General features: G+C 47.1%; 1 protein-coding gene across 6 annotated transcripts in view; it reads right to left on the bottom strand.

Moving 5' to 3' along the window:
• Positions 1 to 19,034, bottom strand: part of kalrna (kalirin RhoGEF kinase a) — a 1,222,490-nt gene that overhangs the window by 334,228 nt on the left and 869,228 nt on the right. For all 6 annotated transcript variants that reach the window (XM_038789521.1, XM_038789520.1, XM_038789517.1 and 3 more), the window contains 3 exons: positions 15,520 to 15,621; positions 13,696 to 13,838; positions 7,521 to 7,623 (listed from right to left, as the gene is read on the bottom strand). In XM_038789521.1, coding sequence (XP_038645449.1) covers positions 7,521 to 7,623; positions 13,696 to 13,838; positions 15,520 to 15,621 — 348 coding nt within the window. The remainder of the gene's footprint in view (positions 1 to 7,520; positions 7,624 to 13,695; positions 13,839 to 15,519; positions 15,622 to 19,034) is intronic.

Consider the following 19,034-nt stretch of genomic DNA (forward strand, 5'->3'; position numbering starts at 1 on the left):
TTTTTCCCACTCTCTCTCTCTCTCGCTTGAAGGAATTGCTGAGCTATACTCCATGCTCTCTAGTACCTCACCCATCTATACAAGAGTTTTGACAATGAGTTAAGGCAAAAGATTCAAAGGCAGTCAAGCTAGATTCTCTACACATCTGATGATGAGCACATTTTGGCTTCCAACAGTTTACTCTCAATATTGTGAAATGTTGTTTCTGCTCCATCTGCCTCACTAAATAAAACAACTGATCTTCTGACAGCATATAAACCGTCATATTCCCAGGCCTTAGATCTAAAATTAGTAATATGCAAAGCCTTAACCAACAAAATATTAACTTACCCTTTCTTATGCAAGTTGGTCAATCAACTTCGTTATCTCAAATGCTGTCACACACCAGTTTTTTAGTTAGATTAAATCGTTTTGTCTCTGGTGAGCTGTATTCCAGCAAGGTCTTACTTAGAGTGCCAAACTGCAGCAAGCCTTGAAATAAAGAGCTCTTTATGTGCTGTTAAAATTCCATTTTCGGAAACACTTAATTCCGCCACAGTTAATTTCTTTGGATATGCTTTTGGATAACCTTATGCTTGCGATATTCAATATTAGGCAAGATTCGTTACGTAAATTCACATTTACAAGTTTCAAAGTACTATACAATGAGACTAGCAACATGGTAATAAATCAGTTTCTTATTAACTGAATGCGTAATGACTCATACAGATGTTGCATATGAATCAAATGATATCTCCATTTGGATTCGGTTCAGATTACATTTTCAGGTTGTGTTTCTTTATATAACGATCAGACTAATAACATTGGGAAAACTGCAGAAAACATTCACCAGTTCGATCAAAATGCAAGAAGCAATGAAATTTGTATTTCATTTTGCTCAATGAAATTAATGAACCTTTAAAATTACGCACAAGTCACAGCGAATGAAATCCAGGGTTCATTGGTCCTGAAGTATTATGCTTCATTTTAAAAGCCAAAGTCAATTCCTACTGCTTTTCATTGTAATGAATTACTCCTAATGAAATTGCGTGACTTACAGAGTATGATTTTGATAGCGGGAGTTGCAGCAGAAACATCATTCTCCTGTCTTCAGAGTAAACGAGAAATTTTACTTTGCTCAAATTCCTTGGCAGCTTTGAAATCTCATCCAGAGAGTCTCATAAAGCAGGGCAATGTAATATGGAATAAAAACAGAAAATGCTGGAAAAACTCCAGGGGGGTCATACGGACACAAAACATTAACTCTATTTCTCCCTCCACAGATGCTGCCAGATCTGCTGAGTTTTTCCAGCATTTTCTGCTTTTACTTTAGATTTCCGCAGTATTTATCCACGTTATTTGAATCTGGTTGGATCAAAGCCAAATTTGGGTGAGCGGGAGGGGCATTCAGCTAAGGTAGTTAGAGATCTCAAGCTGGACTACAGGCTGACTTAAACAGACTGTCATGTCTTAAAGCCAAAGTCCGTATGCTTCTTCTCTTCTGTGCAGCTTTTATGTAACATATAACAAAATTTAATAAGGAAGTAATAAAATTCATAGGCTAGCACTCACCAAGTCCCTCTATGCTGTTATTTTGTGCTTTGTTCCTTTGGAGTTATACATATGGGATTTCAACATCAGTGGAGATGTGTAATGATGTACTTTCAGAGAATTCATTAGTAGAAGCCAGTTACAAGCCAGTCACTGCATGGTCACAGATAATCCAAAGCACCTCTGCACCTAGGAGAACTCCCTCCCCCAGAGCGATTCCACCTGCTGGGTCCCGATTGGTCACCCAAACCATGTGATCCTTGCTCAGGTTGTGTTGCCCTTAAAGGGACAATCATCACATCCCTGCTCCTTTAACTATGGCATGTTCACTTGGTATGAAAGGGGTCTGGTCTTAGAGACGATAACTCTGGGAGTCCAACTTGATCCACTACTGAAGTTTCCCACATATACAGCTTCATTTATCACAAATGTCCATGCTGGAATATGCGAATCGTGGCTTATTTTCTGATTACTTTGGCTGGCCTCTACTCTCCTTGTCAAATTTGGAAACTCGAGGCTCAGTCTCTTTCTGACTCGTGTTTCATTAGCAGCTCTGTTGGTGGAACTCCAGTATTGCATGTTGAGTGGCACAGTAACTAAGAAGGAAGCTTGAGACTTTGGTTTCCAAGGTTGCACCTGGCAATTTCTTTAGGCCAGACTTGAAAGTTTGGATGGCTCTCTCAGTTAGTCCATTTCATGCTGAGCGGTTCTGATGTGTTTCATACCATTGAGACTGGTAAAGTTTTGAAATTCAGCACTTGGGAATGCAGTTCCAATATCGGATACCATGGGCGGGATTCTCCGACCCCCCGCTGGGTCGGAGAATCGCCGGGGGGTCGGCGTGAATCCTGCCCCCACTGGCTGCCGAATTCTCCGGCGCCGGGTTTTTGGCGGGGTCAGGAATTGCGCTGTGCCAGTTGGGGGCCATTGGCAGTGGCCCCCCAGGCGATTCTCCGGCCCACGATGGGCCAAGTAGCCGCCCAATTTCGGCTGATTCTGCCGGCGTAAATCACAACAGGTCCTTACCAGCGGGACCTGGCACCACGGGCGGCCTGCACAGTCCTCAGGGGGGTGCAGGGGGATCTGGCCCTGGGGGATGCCCCCACGGTGGTCTGGCCTGCGCTCGGGGCCCACTGATCTGCGGGTGGGCCTCTGCCATGGGGGCATTCTCTCCCTCCGCAACGGCCGCTGTCAACCTCCGCCATGGCGAGTGCGGAGAAGAACCCCCCTGCGCATGCGCTGGGATGACACCAGCACACGCTGGTGCTCCCGCGCATGCGCCAACTCGCGCCGGCTGGCGGAGGCTCATTGGCGGCGGCAGGTGTGGTGCCAAACACTCCGGCGCCAGCCTAGCCCCTGAAGGTGAGGAGGATTCCGCACCTTCGGGGCGGCCCGACGCCGGAGTGGTTCATGCCACTCCTTGACGCCGGAGTGGTCCGCCTCACCGGTTCACGGAGAATCCCGCCCCATGACTTCAGGTATTCTGTGAGTTGAAAAGCATCGGCGTAATCTGTCAATGAATGCATGCAACATAGGTGATTTCACCGCGAAAGCCATACATATAGAGTCTGCATCAAACACAAACACAAACATTGTGCCTACGAATGGACCAACATAAACGATATGGATTTATATCCATGGCCAGCCAGGCTATTCCCAAGCACTGTGGGTGGCAGGAAACCTTTGTTGCAGTCGGCACTGTTGACAGTGCTTATCTTGATATATGCATCAATGCCAGGCCACCACACATAACTCCTGGCGAGCATCTTCATCTTAGAGATGCCAGGATGAGCGCTGTGTAATTCAGTTCGAAGCAGCTTTCTGCCTGGTACAGGAACGAATAGTCTTGCTCCCCAGAGCATGATGCTGTCCTGACAACTTAATTCGCTTTTGTGGGTAATGAATAGTTTCATTTCCTCAGAAGCTAAGAATAGTTTTGTTATAGACATTAAGAGAAAGCATCAGAGGGTGCACACAGTGGGTTCATATAACATAGTACAAGGGGTTTATTTACAAGGTGCTGCTCAAACAGGGTACATTGGTGAACTCCACAAAAGCTCATAAAATGTTCCAATGATGTAATTGTGTAACACTTGGCATTCCACCAGCCAATGGTGTTATTCTGAAACATTACAGGTTAGTTTTCCTCAGACACTGCCTCATTTACTCATCCTGTAATATCATGGATGGGATTTTCCGTTGGCCGACACCAAAATCGGGAAAGGCAATTGGGTGGAGAATAGGTTCTGACGCCAAAACCACGATTCTCCGTCACTAATGTGTTCCGGAACACACGTAAGTAAACACTATTCACACATCATTAGCGGCCCAACCTGGCATTCTCCGGGGCCTCTGTGATTCTCTGCCTTCGATGGGGTGAGTTCCTGACAGCACTTGTGCTTTTAAAAATTGTGAAACCAGCGTGTTGGCTGCTGAAGGAGTGAGAGAGAAGGTAGGATACAGAGAGGAGCAACTGTGGGTTGCTGGGCCGGACACTGGCTGGGCTGGCTGGGTTGGGGGGGGCCCTACCCAGGCTGGGGGAGGGGGGGGCGGACAGAGGGAATAGGCCGAGTGACCGGGGTGACCCCCCACGGGACTGCGGCAGTGTCCAAGCACGAACCGCAGTCTGTAAGGCAGCCATCTTGCTGCTCACCTCACTAACCACCCACCCTGGTACTGCACCGATCGTACGGCCGCCCCCACCCTCCTACCCCCCCTTGCACAGCCCTCACCACACCCCGGAGCGGGCAGCAGAGGGGCAGGTGATAGCCACCGAGGTTGGACAGCTGGCTGCCCAAAGGCTGAGGATGAGGAGGTGCCAAGGAAGCACTGCATGAGGCCTCGTATGTATCAGCAGTGCCTGTCATTCGAGGACATGTCGGACTGGGTATGCCATCGAAGAATCCGGCTGAGCAGAGAGACAGTGCGACATATCTGCCGGATGATGGAGCATATGACAACGTGGGGGTACGGGGGAGGACACCTGCTCCCAGTGGCCATCAAGATGACAGTCGCCCCGAACCTTAACACCACGGGGTCCTTCCAGGCGCTGAGTGGGGACCTATCCAGGATCTCACAGACCTCGGTGCACAGCTGCATCCGTGCTGTTACAGAGGCCCTATATGCCCAGGTGGACCAATACATCCATTTCAATGTGGACTAAGCCCACCAGGATGCCTAGGCAGCGGGGTTTGCTGCAATCGAAGGGATGCCCCGGGTAGAGGGGGTGATCGACAGGATGCATGTCTCCCTCCAGGCACCTGTGGATAACTGGCCATTGTACACAAACCGAAAGGGGTTCCACTCGATGAACGTATAGCTGCTATGTGACCATCAGATGTGCACCATACACGCCTGTGCCTGGTACCCAGGCAATGTGTACGACGTCTTCATCCTGGCACCATTCGACGATTCCTGACATATTTGAGATGCCCCCCGGGTGGGGTGGTTGGCTCCTGGGCGACGGGTTATCTGCGGTCGTGGCTGATGACGCCTATCCGGAGGCCACAGTCCATCGCGGAGACCCGCTACAATGAAGCCCATGCACCAACCAGAAGCGTGATTGAGCGGTGCTTCGCCCTCCTGAAGATGCAGTTGAGGTCCTTGGACTGCTCTGGTGGGGCCCTCCAGTGTGATGCTGAGAGGGTCGCCCACGTTGTGAAGGCCTGCTGTATCCTCCACAACATCACAAAGCAGAGGGGTGATGATGGAGGAGGAGAAGGAACGGCAGGCCTTGTCCGATGCAAAGGATGCGAGGGAGGGTGAGGGTGGGCAGGACATGGAACCCAGGCAAGCACGGGAGGCTGCACGACGTGTGAGCCAGGGCCAACGTGCACGGGACGATCTGATCGTCCACAGGTTCACCGACTGGGATGGGGGACTGGCCAGGGGCATGGACACTGCATGCCAATCTCACACTCACTTACCCACCACCCCCCTCCCTCCGCTCCCCACCCCTCCCGGGCCACCCCCCGCCCGCAACCCCCTCCATGATACATACCTGTCAGACTACAGGGTGGGGGCCCTGGATTGGCAATAACATCAGTCTGGTCCATGGGATGGAGGATGATGACAACCCGCTTTGAGATGAGCTCTGGTGCTCCGCATCATCTGATGACGTCTGACTCCAGCCCACGGTAGCACTGTCCACAGTCAACTTGGGTGATCCCTGTATGCGAGCTGGCCATTCCATTACATGGTCCCATCGGATCCCTGGGGTGGCGGTGGTGGGGACGATCAGGGAGGCGGGGAGGGGGAGCTTTGGCCACCCATAGGGTCCACCCATTACCCCCCCCCACGTCTGTCCATTTACCCCCGCTCCTGGCCAGCCCAGATCAGCCCACCTCTCACACCAGTCAGACAGAGTACCGAAGCAGGTTTTAACGGTGGCAACAGGTGTTTAATGTGAACGAATATATACAGATTTGTGCCCTAGCCCCTATAGCTAAACTGTGCCCTGCACCCGTGCCAACTTAACTGATGTCCAACTTCCTGGCCTTATGGGCCCTAATGCTACATCTAGGTGGTTACCCAGACGGTACAGCAGGAGTGGAGGAGACCTGCTGTGATTCCCGCCCTGCGACCTGGGTCCCCGTTGGCAGGCATCTTCGGGGGCGACCGGGCCTGAATGTGCCCGCCTGCTTCTCAGGTGTCCCGGGTAGCGTTGGGCCGCTCTGTTCTGCCCGCTGCATCAGGAAAAGGACGGGGGAGTCCGAGGCGCTGCGGTGTTCCGGCATCTCACTGGCATGGGCCCCATCAATATGGGGGCTGCCCAATCTGGAAACTGAAACAGCTGGATGATGTCCAGTTGTTCAAACCTGTTTCACTCAGTATCAATTTTTTCTTGTAAGGCATACGGTACTGGTGTTGCCCTAAAGAATCTGGGAGTCTCCTCTGAATCAGTTTAAATTTTAGCTTGCAACCCTTTGATTTTGCCTAGTTCGTTCCGGAAGACGTTGTCATATTTTCTTATCAATTTGGCAGCCTCCCTGCCCACAATTGAAAGATTTTTTGCTCAATTCAACTTGATTTATCTAATCACAGTCCAGCTGGGTAGACTGGTGTCCATAGCTCACAGGTACTATTGTGGTGCTTTTTATTTTTCTTGCCGACTCCAGGGGGGGGCTCCACGGTGGCCAGGCCCGTGATCGGGGGCAACCAATCGGGGGGGCACAACATGGCGGAACCCTACAGGTGCACGGCGAGGAGGAACGTGTAGGGTTGGCTTTCATCGCCTGAGCAGTGCACAGCCCTCTGGCGCCGTTTTAGCCCCTGAGAAAGGGGTGAATGACTGGGCCGGGAGGCCCATTGACGCCGCCGTCGCTCGCGCCGGTTTTGATGCCGGCGTCAACACTTGGCTGGGATTTTGCAGAATCCCAGCAAGAATCTCTGCCCCCCACTTGGTTGGAAGTCTTGCCTTAAAACGCTGGCTGCCAATCAGTTTGGCTGGCAGCTCTGTCATCCCATCAGTGCCAGTGGCAATAGTGGCAAGGACTGGGACCACAAGCAGTTTCCAGAGTCTAAGTCCTAGAATTCAGTACCAGGTAAGTGCAGGAGATCTCATGATAGGGAATGAATGTGAGGCCCGGAGCAGGGGAGCGGGAGGGCGAGGTGGGAGTTTGATGGAGAGGCCAGTGGGGGTGGGATCACCCATGGGGGCAGACACTGTGGTGGGGGGGGGGGGGCAGATGTGGACAGGGGACTCTTGAGAGAGGCACATCCCCATCCAATTCCAGTCCAAGAGTGACTTGCTGGCCATCAAACTGTCCCTGAAATCATCTAACCAGCTTCAGAATTGAAGCCAGGCAGGAAGCAAATGGTAAAGGCCTCAATGAGGTCCCGTCTGCCCTATGCAACATTTTCAACAGGCTGAGAGACGGGTACGAGCTGCAAATCTGCTGGCGGAAGACTGTAAAATTCCACATTTTAAGGTAATAATGCTGATGAATTGCCTGATGGCAGGCCCATTGATTCTCTGCAGTTACACCTACCTTATCGCTGTCCATGGTATTCTGTGAGGTTCTTGACGCAATGGAAATAGTGTCTGGCTGACTGCTCCCATCTCCCTGACTATCTCCATCTTCTCCCATATCCCTAGGAATAAGAGGAACATTAAAAAAATGCTGAAAGATACTTCATTTATCTAACGATACAGAAGAAATGCACTGGGGGCTTATGCAATGGATTGTCAATGGATCCCTAGGAGAAAGGTAAGTTGGGTGATGGTGGTGGGAGTCGATAGAAAAGGTACGGGTTCCCGTTTCCCGCGCTCCGTCCCACAATTGGGCATAGAACTGAGATCAAGGGATCCTCCCCGCCACCAACTAGGCCAGAAGCAAACACGAAAGGGTTTCCTGTTTGATTGGCCTGCATGTCAAACCCCTGCCTAATGCTGGGAAGGAGGTTCTAAGTGGCTAAGTAAAGGTCTCAATTAGCCTTTGAGTGGGAAGGCCATCCCAAACTCTTCCTGCCCGATGGTCTTTCTACCCAATTAAATGTCTCCCAGCCTGCCTGCTAGGGAAGACTAAAATTCCATCCATAGATTTAATTATCAAGAATTATTTAAATTATTTGGCTGGAGAGGAAACTGGGAGAAGCACAAGAGATTTGTACTTGTGGAATAGATTCTTCTGGAGCAGCAGTAAATTATATAATAACTCCAGCTTCATGTCATCTCCCAAATGGCTTATGATATATGGCTGGGATTACACAAAACCGCACCAAAATCTGTATCCTTCATAGTTTAGAGGTCATTACTCCTTTAAAATTTTGCCCACCCATTTCAGTTACTTTATTGAAGGAAGTGACTGCTAGAGCACCCCGAGACTTCTCTCTACCACAGAGGTTTGCTGAGTCAGTCTCATATTGAGTATTAGCACATTGAAGTACATTGTGGCTTCAAGCTTTAGGAGAATCATAAATTATTTATTGTTACTCTAATCTTTGCATGAGAGCTGGTTTTGTGGTGCAGTGGTGGTGTCCCTACCTCTGGGTCAGAAGCTCCAGGTTCAAGTCCAGAGGGAGAACCAGCCGGGACTTTCAAAAGAGCGCGAGAGGTGAGCCAGCGGGGACTTTAAAAAGGGCGCGAGAGGTGAGCCAGCGGGGACTTTAAAAAGGGCGCGAGAGGTGAGCCAGCTGGGACTTTCAAAAGAGCGCGAGAGGGGAGCCAGCCGGGACTTTAAAAAGGGCGCGAGAGGGAGAGCCAGCCGGGACTTTCAAACGAGCGCGAGAGGGAGAGCCAGCCGGTACCGATCCTGTTTTTCTTTCAATATAAGGCGGGAACCGGAAGTACGACCCGCGGACTTCTGGGAAGTTTTTCTTTTTCCCCCTAGCCAATAAATTCTGGTGGAGAGGAAACCCGAGACACTACACGTATAGTGTCTCCCACCCGCCCTCCTCCTCTAACCTAATAATAAGACCCATTGGTGTGAGCAGGTAAGTGTTATATTATATTATTATTTTTTATTTATTTTATATTTGTTAACCAGAACTTGGTTGGAACTTAGAGGGATGGCAGGGAAGGCAGTGCAATGTTCCTCCTGCAGGATGTTTGAGGTGAGGGATGCCGTTAGTGTCCCTGCTTATTTTACCTGCAGGAAGTGCAGCCATCTCCAGCTCCTCCAAGACCGAGTTAGGGAACTGGAGCTGGAGTTGGATGAACTTCAGATCATTCGGGAGGCAGAGGGGGTCATAGATAGGAGCTTCAGGGAAGTAGTTACACCAAAGAACATAAGAACATAAGAACATAAGAACTAGGAGCAGGAGTAGGCCATCTGGCCCCTCGAGCCTGCTCCGCCATTCAATTAGATCATGGCTGATCTTTTGTGGACTCAGCTCCACTTTCCGGCCCGAACACCATAACCCTTAATCCCTTTATTCTTCAAAAAACTATCTATCTTTACCTTAAAAACATGTAATGAAGGAGCCTCAACTGCTTCACTGGGCAAGGAATTCCATAGATTCACAACCCTTTGGGTGAAGAAGTTCCTCCTAAACTCAGTCCTAAATCTACTTCCCCTTATTTTGAGGCTATGCCCACTAGTTCTGCTGTCACCCGCCAGTGGAAACAACCTGCCCGCATCTATCCTATCTATTCCCTTCTGGAAAAGACTGGAGAAAGATGGGTAACTGTAAGAGGGACTGGGAAGAAGCAGTCAGTGCAGGGACCCCCTGCGGTCGATCCCCTGAGTAACAAGTATACCGTTTTGGATACTTGTGGGGGGGACGACTTACCAGGGGTAAGCCATGGGGTACGGGCCTCTGGCACGGAGTCTGTCCCTGTTGCTCAGAAGGGAAGGGGGGAGAGGAGCAGAGCATTAGTAATTGGGGACTCAATAGTCAGGGGCACAGATAGGAGATTTTGTGGGAGCGAGAGAGACTCACGTTTGGTATGTTGCCTCCCAGGTGCAAGGGTACGTGATGTCTCGGATCGTGTTTTCCGGGTCCTTAAGGGGGAGGGGGAGCAGCCCCAAGTCGTAGTCCACATTGGCACTAACGACATAGGTAGGAAAGGGGACAAGGATGTCAGGCAGGCCTTTAGGGAGCTCAGAGCGAGAACAAACAGAGTTGTTATCTCTGGGTTGTTGCCCGTGCCACGTGATAGTGAGACGAGGAATAGGGAGAGAGAGCAATTAAACACGTGGCTACAGGGATGGTGCAGGCGGGAGGGATTCAGATTTCTGGATAACTGGGGCTCTTTCTGGGGAAGGTGGGACCTCTATAGACAGGATAGTCTACATCTGAACCTGAGAGGCAACAATATCCTGGGGGGGAGATTTGTTAGTGCTCTTTGGGGGGGTTTAAACTAATTCAGCAGGGGCATGGGAACCTGGATTGTAGTTTTGGGGTACGGGAGATTGAGAGTATAGAGGTCAGGAGCACAGATTTGACTTCGCAGGAGGGTGCCAGTGTTCAGGTAGGTGGTTTGAAGTGTGTCTACTTCAATGCCAGGAGTATACGAAATAAGGTAGGGGAACTGGCAGCATGGGTTGGTACCTGGGACTTCGATGTTGTGGCCATTTCAGAGACATGGATAGAGCAGGGACAGGAATGGTTGTTGCAGGTTCCGGGGTTTAGGTGTTTTAGTAAGCTCAGAGAAGGGGGCAAATGAGGGGGAGGTGTGGTGCTGCTAGTAAAGGACAGTATTACGGTGGCGGAAAGGATGCTAGTTGGGGTCTCTTTTTCTGAGGTAGTATCGGATGAGGTTAGAAACAGGAAAGGAGAGGTCACCCTGTTGGAAATTTTCTATAGGCCACCTAATAGTTCTAGGGATGTAGAGGAAAGGATGGCGAAGATGATTCTGGAAAAGAGCGAAAGTAACAGGGTAGTTGTTATGGGAGACTTTAACTTTCCAAATATTGACTGGAAAAGATATAGTTCGAGTACATTAGATGGGTCGTTCTTTGTACAATGTGTGCAGGAGGGTTTCCTGACACAATATGTTGACAGGCCAACAAGAGGCGAGGCCACATTGGATTTGGTTTTGGGTAATGAACCAGGCCAGGTGTTAGATCTGGAGGTAGGTGAGCATTTTGGAGACAGTGACCACAATTCGGTGACCTTTACGTTAGTGATGGAAAGGGATAAGTATACCCCGCAGGGCAAGAGTTATAGCTGGGGGAAGGGCAATTATGATGCCATTAGACATGACTTAGGATGTGTAGGTTGGAGAAGTAGGCTGCAAGGGTTGGGCACACTGGATATGTGGAGCTTGTTCAAGGAACAGCTATTGCGTGTTCTTGATAAGTACGTACAAGTCAGGCAGGGAGGAAGGGGTCGAGCGAGGGAACCGTGGTTTACCAAAGAAGTGGAATCTCTTATTAAGAGGAAGAAGGAGGCCTATGTGAAGATGAGGCGTGAAGTTTCAGTTGGGGCGCTTGATAGTTACAAGGAAGCGGGGAAGGATCTAAAGAGAGAGCTAAGACGAGCAAGGAGGGGACATGAGAAGTCTTTGGCAGGTAGGATCAAGGAAAACCCAAAAGCTTTCTATAGGTATGTCAGGAATAAAAGAATGATTAGGGTAAGAGTAGGGCCAGTCAAGGACAGTGGTGGGAAGTTGTGTGTGGAGGCTGAGGAGATAAGCGAGATACTAAATGAATACTTTTCGTCAGAATTCACTCAGGAAAAAGATAATGTTGTGGAGGAGAATGCTGAGACCCAGGCTATTAGAATAGATGGCATTGAGGTGCGTAGGGAAGAAGTGTTGGCAATTCTGGACAAGGTGAAAATAGATAATTCCCCGGGGCCTGATGGGATTTATCTTAGGATTCTCTGGGAAGCCAGGGAAGAGATTGCTGAACCTTTGGCCTTGATTTTTATGTCATCATTGGCTACAGGAATAGTGCCAGAGGACTGGAGGATAGCAAATGTGGTCCCTTTGTTCAAGAAGGGGAGTAGAGATAACCCCGGTAACTATAGACCGGTGAGCCTCACATCTGTTGTGGGTAAAGTCTTGGAGAGGATTATTAGAGATACGATTTATAATCATCTAGATAGGAATAATATGATTAGGGATAGTCAGCATGGTTTTGTGAAGGGTAGGTCATGCCTCACAAACCTTATCGAGTTCTTTGAGAAGGTGACTGAACAGGTAGACGAGGGTAGAGCAGTTGATGTGGTGTATATGGATTTCAGTAAAGTGTTTGATAAGGTTCCCCACGGTCGTCTATTGCAGAAAATACACCTACCTTATCGCTGTCCTTGGTATTCTGTGAGGAGCGGGGGGGGGCTGAATTGTAATGCAGATAAGGATGAAACTGAAGGCAATCCAGTAATCTTTGTAAACTTGATATTATTCATTATAGAACATAGAACAGTACAGCACAGAACAGGCCCTTCGGCCCTCAATGTTGTGCCGAGCCATGATCACCCTACACAAACCCACGTATCCACCCTATACCCGTAACCCAACAACCCCCCCCCCCTTAACCTTACTTTTATTAGGACACTACGGGCAATTTAGCATGGCCAATCCACCTAACCCGCACATCTTTGGACTGTGGGAGGAAACCGGAGCACCCGGAGGAAACCCACGCACACAGGGGGAGGACGTGCAGACTCCACACAGACAGTGACCCAGCCGGGAATCGAACCTGGGACCCTGGAGCTGTGAAGCATTTATGCTAACCACAATGCTACCCTGCTGCCCCATTGTATTCATTGTATGCAGGTGTGGGCATTAAGTGGTGATTCACTCAAATCCCTATAAATGGACACAGGCTGAAAGTATGGTTGTTGGGTTAGGAGGTGTAAGCTAGTAATATGTAACTGTGTAAATAAAAATAAAATCATGTAAAGGTTGATCCCAGTTCTGTCTTTCACCAACTGGCTTTTTGGCGGATAACACATACTCCCAACCATTGTAGAGCAGCAAAACAAAGTGAATGTTGAACAATACACCCAAAATAAGAGAGTACGCATCAAACAGGGGTCTTGCTTAAACAGTACAGTGCACTTGTGAGACCAGATGTACTGATTCCAGATCTGGGAACCAAGAACTAAGGAAGATGATCAACCCTCAGAATAACAATGATTCCTCATGTGTAGTGTGAAAAAAGTAGACTTTTCAGTTTTGAAAGGAAGAGATGGAAAGGTTATGTTATCAATAAGGTAGATAATAATATTAAAAATATAACTGCAGAATATTACTTCAGATTAAACTGTGAGAGTAGGATAGCAGAATACAAATTTGGAACTGATATCAGGAAGTTCTTGTTCACATAAAGATGTACGGAATAGAATTTTAGGTGGAGAAATAAGGATAAAAACACCAGAACCATTTAATAAAAACAAGATACAGCAATATAGGGTGGGATCATTCTGGGTGAACACACCAAGAGAAGCCAAATGGCCTTCCTCATGTTTAGCTTGTGATTTTATGAAAAATGAAATGAAAATCACTTATTGTCACAAGTAGGCTTCAAATGAAGTTACTGTGAAAAGCCCCTAGTCGCCACATTCTGGCGCCTATTCGGGGAGGCTGTTACGGGAATCGAACCGTGCTGCTGGCCTGCTTGGTCTGCTTTCAAAGCCAGCGATTTAGCCCTGTGCTAAACAGCCCCTACTGTGCTATGTGGATGTAATGGGATGAAGTAACAGCCCTTGCATATCGTGTGCTATTGCAGCACACAAAAGTAGTACAATACACACACGAAGGAGGACTCTTACCTTTTACTGTTATTCCTTTGTTTTGCTGGGGTTTTTGGCAGCTGAATAGGTTCTTTCAGAGCTCCTTTCAGATGGACAGTCCTCTCCTGTATGACCTCCCGAATATTTTTAATCCAATCCTGCTTTGTTTCAATGTTGCAGGCCTAAAGAAAAGCACAGGATAATTTGAAAGATTTTATTACCACGGTTGTAATGTCTGTCAATGTTCTTGGGGGCTTCATGTGCATTTGTAAAGTTATGGCGGAGGAGCAGAAGAAGCAGCTGGGAAATTTCTGGCCATGTGTGAGAAGTATTGGGTGCATTTACAGGATAGTGATAACAAAGTACATCTTAGTAATCAATAGTTAAATATCCCTGACTTATTTAAGGTCAATTGTCTTTCTTCATCGCTGAAGCATTGTCAGGAACAAATCCTTCAACTTGGAAATAACAAACACCACCTTAAGTATACTGGGGTACCATAGAAAAGTGGTTATGTTACCAGACTATTAATCTCGCGATGTAGATGAAAGTAACAAGAAACAGAGTTGAGGATAAATGGGTTATTTTCAGGTTGGCAAACTGTAACTAGTGGGATGCCACAGCCGTGCGGTGTCAACTTTACAATCTATATTCATGATGCCAAGTATATCATAACCAAATTCACTGGCAATTCAAAGATAAGGAAGAAAACAAGCTCAGAGAACAAAAAATTTGCAAAGGGATTTGGATAGGTTCAGTGAGATGGTTAAAAACCTGGCAGATGGAGTATAATTTGGGTAAATATGAGTTTGTTCATTTTGGCTGGAAGAGTAAAGCAGAAAAGCATCCAAATGGAGAGAAACTTAAGAATGTTGTGGTACAAAGAGATCAGAGTGCCCTGGCACAGGAATCACAAAAAGTTAACATGCAAATCCAGAAAGTGGTTAGGAAGATAAGGAGGAGTTTTGCAATGACTGGGCAGGGCAGTGGTGGGATCATACCTGGAGCACTGTGTGCATCTCCTTATTTAAAAAGGAATATACTTGCATTGGAGGCAGTCCAGAGAAGGTTCATTATGTTGATTCCTGCGATAAAGGAATCTCAGAATTTCAGATTGTCATGTGAGGAAAGGTTGAGTATTTGGGCCTATACTTATTGGCGTTTACAAGAATGAGAGGTGATCTTATTGAAACATATAAGATTCTAAGGGGCTTGATAGGATAGATACCGAGAGGGTGTTTATCCTCCTGAGGGAATCTAGAACCGTGTGTAATGAATGACTGTCACAGCCGCTCGATGATTGCCCGAGCAGTTGCTGCCTGCATCTTGTGGACTTCTATCCACTTCAAGTGGGCATCCACGACGATGAGGAATATTGCCCCCTCGAATTGTCCCGCAAAGCCTATGTGAAGGCGGAACCAAGGTCAGCCCAGCCAATTCCATCCTCGTTGCCAGTGTAGAATCCGCCAAAGTAGCGCACATGAACCAGCAGGTAGAAAACAATAACCAGGTCAATTTGATATACAATTAGTCTCCATTCACCAAAGGGTCTCTCTCAACCACCTGCACTCAGGTCGGGGTTTATATACAAGTGAGGATTCCCCTAATTAAGGGGAAGTTCATATTCCGTGGAGGTCACGGGGAATCGGGTTGTCTTTACACAGTGACCTCTGTGGGGGCTATACCAGAGGGGCAGTTAAGAAAGTGGAGTTGATGCCACAATCAGATTAGCTATGATCACACTGAATGGTAGGGCAGGCTCGAGGGCCTGTTATTCCCATTTTCTGAATAATTCAGAATAAATGCAAAAATTCTATTCATTTTTATTCAAAAAATAGGACTTTAAAAATTGAATAAGATTACCTTCAGGACAGTCTTGTTGTCTGAAGAAGGTGTTCGGCCCACCCACAAGGCAAATTTGCAGGGATCTCCTTCTACGTGTTCCGTTACCCCCAACTCCGATGTCTGGAAATTAAAGTAGATGAGGGGAAAATATCCAATAAGTAAAAATGAAACCTCATAAATAACTATTTATCTGTCTTTACAGCATTGGAATAAAAATGGACTAATCTCCATCATTATTAACTGGATATATATAAACATATACTGTTCTATGTTTGTTCTGCTGCTGCCCCATATAAAGAACTATTGGAGGCCTGTTTTATTACAAACTGAACCTGCAATCAGGTCATGTCCTTGATTTTTGTGCTTGCACTTGCTACTTTCCAGGGAATTCGAGCAGAGACACTCGTGATGCAAGTACACCAATGTATTAAATCAGTTCTACTCATTTAGCAGGCTGGTGTAGGACATGCATCTCTAATGGCACCTTGCAAGTTGCACCACAATCTGGATCTGCAAAGTTGGGTCTTGAGAGTAAAAGGTGCTTGTCTTATAGTGTGTTGTGACTGTTGGAGAACCATTCACATGATGTTGATTGTAGACCAAGTGGTCAGGTGATGGCGCAGCTACTTAAAGGGTCACATGTTGGAAATGAGCATTCTTCTCAGATTAGAAGCATGTACGAGCTGCTCAGAGTACTGAATAAACTATTATTGTTATAAGTCCTTGGCTGCCAGTCATTGGAACCCAGCACTTCTGTATAGATGACATTCAATTTTAGAGTGAGAAACTTGGGTCATAAACAATTGTGCTATACCTAATTAAAGGTAATTATAAAAGGATGAGGGCAGAGTTGGCTGGAGTGGACTGGAAAAGGGATTTAACAGGGAAAATGGTTAATCAGCAATGGCAGACGTTTCTGAAAATTTTTCATGACTCACAACAAACATATGTTCCAGTGAGAAAGAAGGATTCTAGGAAGGGGATAAATCAACCATGGTTAACTAAGAAAGTGAAGGATAATGTTAAACTGAAAGAAAAAACATATAATGTGGCAAAGATTAGTGGTAAGTCAGAAGATCATTTTAAAGTTTAAAAAGCAACAAGCGAGAACCAACAAAAAATAATGAGGGAGAAGATAAACTATGAGGGTAAACTAGTAAGTAATATAAAAAGAGATAGCAAGAGCTTCACTAAATATATATAAAGGAGGAAAGAGGCCAAAGTGAACATGGCCCCTGAGCGCAGTGTTTTTCAAACTTTTTTTCTGTGGACCCATTTTTGCCAACAGGCCAACCTTCGGGACCCACGCCGGCCGACCTTTGGGACCCACCATTTTCTCTTACCTTGTGTGCTGCTGACAAAATGGAGGAATCACAGAACCACGGTTGTTCTGCGCATACGCACCGATGTGCGGGCACCCATACGCAGTGCGCCTGCATTTTTCTATATGGTTGTGACCATCATTTTGAAGGCCGCTCGCAGCAGGCATTGTTAAAAGCTGGCTGCTGTGGCTGTTGCGCACAAATTTGCGCAATCAGGAGCGCCGTGATGGATGGCTCCATGACCCTCCCGACACTCGCCCGCAACCCACACGCGGGTCACGACCCCGACATTGAAAATGCCTGCCTTAGCGAATGAGACTGGGGAAATAATAATGGGGAACCAGGAAATGGGAGAGGAGTTAAACAAATACTTTGCGTCAGTCTTTACAGTGGAAGATACTAATAATATTCCAAAAATACTAAATAATCAAGGGGCAGAAGTGGGGGAGGAAATAAATGCAATGACAACCACGAAGGAAAAAGTACAAGGGAAACTAATGGGGGAAAAGGGCGTTAAGTCAAGTGGACCTGATGGATTCACTGGTAATAATCTTCTAAGAATCCTTAAATTCTGGAAAAATCCCAGAACAATACAGCACAGGAATTGGCCCTCCAAGCCTGCGCCAATCACATGTCCTATCTAGACCAACCACCTGCATTCTTATACACCCCATCTGTTTATGTGCCTATCCAGATAGGTCTTGAAAGTTGCTAACCTCTGTATCTGCCTCAACCACCTCACTTGGCAGTGCATTCCAGGCCACCACCACCCTTTGTGTAAAAAACTTAACCCGCACATCTCCACTGAACCTGTCCCCCCTCACCTTGAACCTGTACCTCCTTGTAATTTTCAATTCTGCCCTGGGAAAAGCCTCCCACTGTTCACCATATCTATAACCCTAATAATTGTATAAACTTCTATCAGGTCGCCCCTCAGCCTCCATCTCTCTACGGAGAACAATCCCAGTTTATTCAATCTCTCCTCATAGCTCATACCCTCCATACCAGGCAACATCCTGGTAAACCTTTTCTGTACTCTTTCCAAAGCCTCCACGTCCTTCTGGTAGCATGGTGACCAGAATTGGATAAAGTATTCCAAATATGGCCAAACCAACATTCTAGATAACTGTAACACAATTTTCAAGATTGATACTCGATACCCTTCTTTGAAGGCAAGCATGCCATATTATTTCTTTACCACCATTTCCATCTGTGCTGCCACTTTTAAGGATTTGTGGACCTGCACGCCCAGATCTCTCTGTGTGTCTATCCTCCTGATGGTTCTGCCATTTATTTTATAGCTCCCACCTGAATTGGATCTACCAAAATGCATCACCTCGCGTTTGTCCGGGTAAAATTCCATCTGCCATTTCTCTGCCCAATTTTGCAGTCTATCTATATCCTGTTGTATTCTCTGACAATCTTCATCACTATCTGCAACTCCTGCAATCTTAATATCATCCGCAATCTTGTTAATCAGACCCGCTATGTTTTCTTCCAAGTCATTTATATATATTACAAAGAGCAGAGGTCCCAGTACTGATCCCTGCGGAACACCACTAGTTACAGACCTCCATTCAGAAGAACACCCTTCCACTGCTACCCTCTGTCTCATATGGCCAAGCCAGTTCTGAATCCATCCAGCTCGTTCACCCTGACCCCATGTGATTTAATCTTTTGCACCAGCCTGCCACGAGGGATCTTACCAAATGCTTTAATAAATTCCATAAAGACAATATTCACAGCCCTTCCCTCGTCAATCGTTTTTGTCACCTCCTCAAAACACTCAATTAAATTAGTGAGACATGACATCCGTCGTACAAAATCATGCTGTCTGTCGCTAATAAGACCATGCACTTCCAAATGTGCATAGATCCTATCTCTGAGAATCTTTTCCAACAATTTCACTATCACTGACGTCAAGTTCACTAGCCTATAATTACCCGAGTTATCCTTGCAACCCTGCTTAAATAACGGTACAACATTGGCTATCCTCCAATCCTCTGAGACCTGTCCTAAGGGATTTCCAGTCAATATGAGGAAAATTGAAGACTCCCACTACAACAACCCTATTATTTCTACATCTATCCAGAATCTGCTTACATATCTGTTCTTTAACTTCCCGTGGGCTGTTGGGAGACCTGCAGCACACTCCTATCATAGTGATTGCCCCTTCCTGTTTCTGAATTCTACCCATAGTACCTCGTTACT

Source organism: Scyliorhinus canicula, chromosome 2 (assembly GCF_902713615.1).
Source record: "Scyliorhinus canicula chromosome 2, sScyCan1.1, whole genome shotgun sequence".
NCBI classification, from domain to species: domain Eukaryota; kingdom Metazoa; phylum Chordata; class Chondrichthyes; order Carcharhiniformes; family Scyliorhinidae; genus Scyliorhinus; species Scyliorhinus canicula.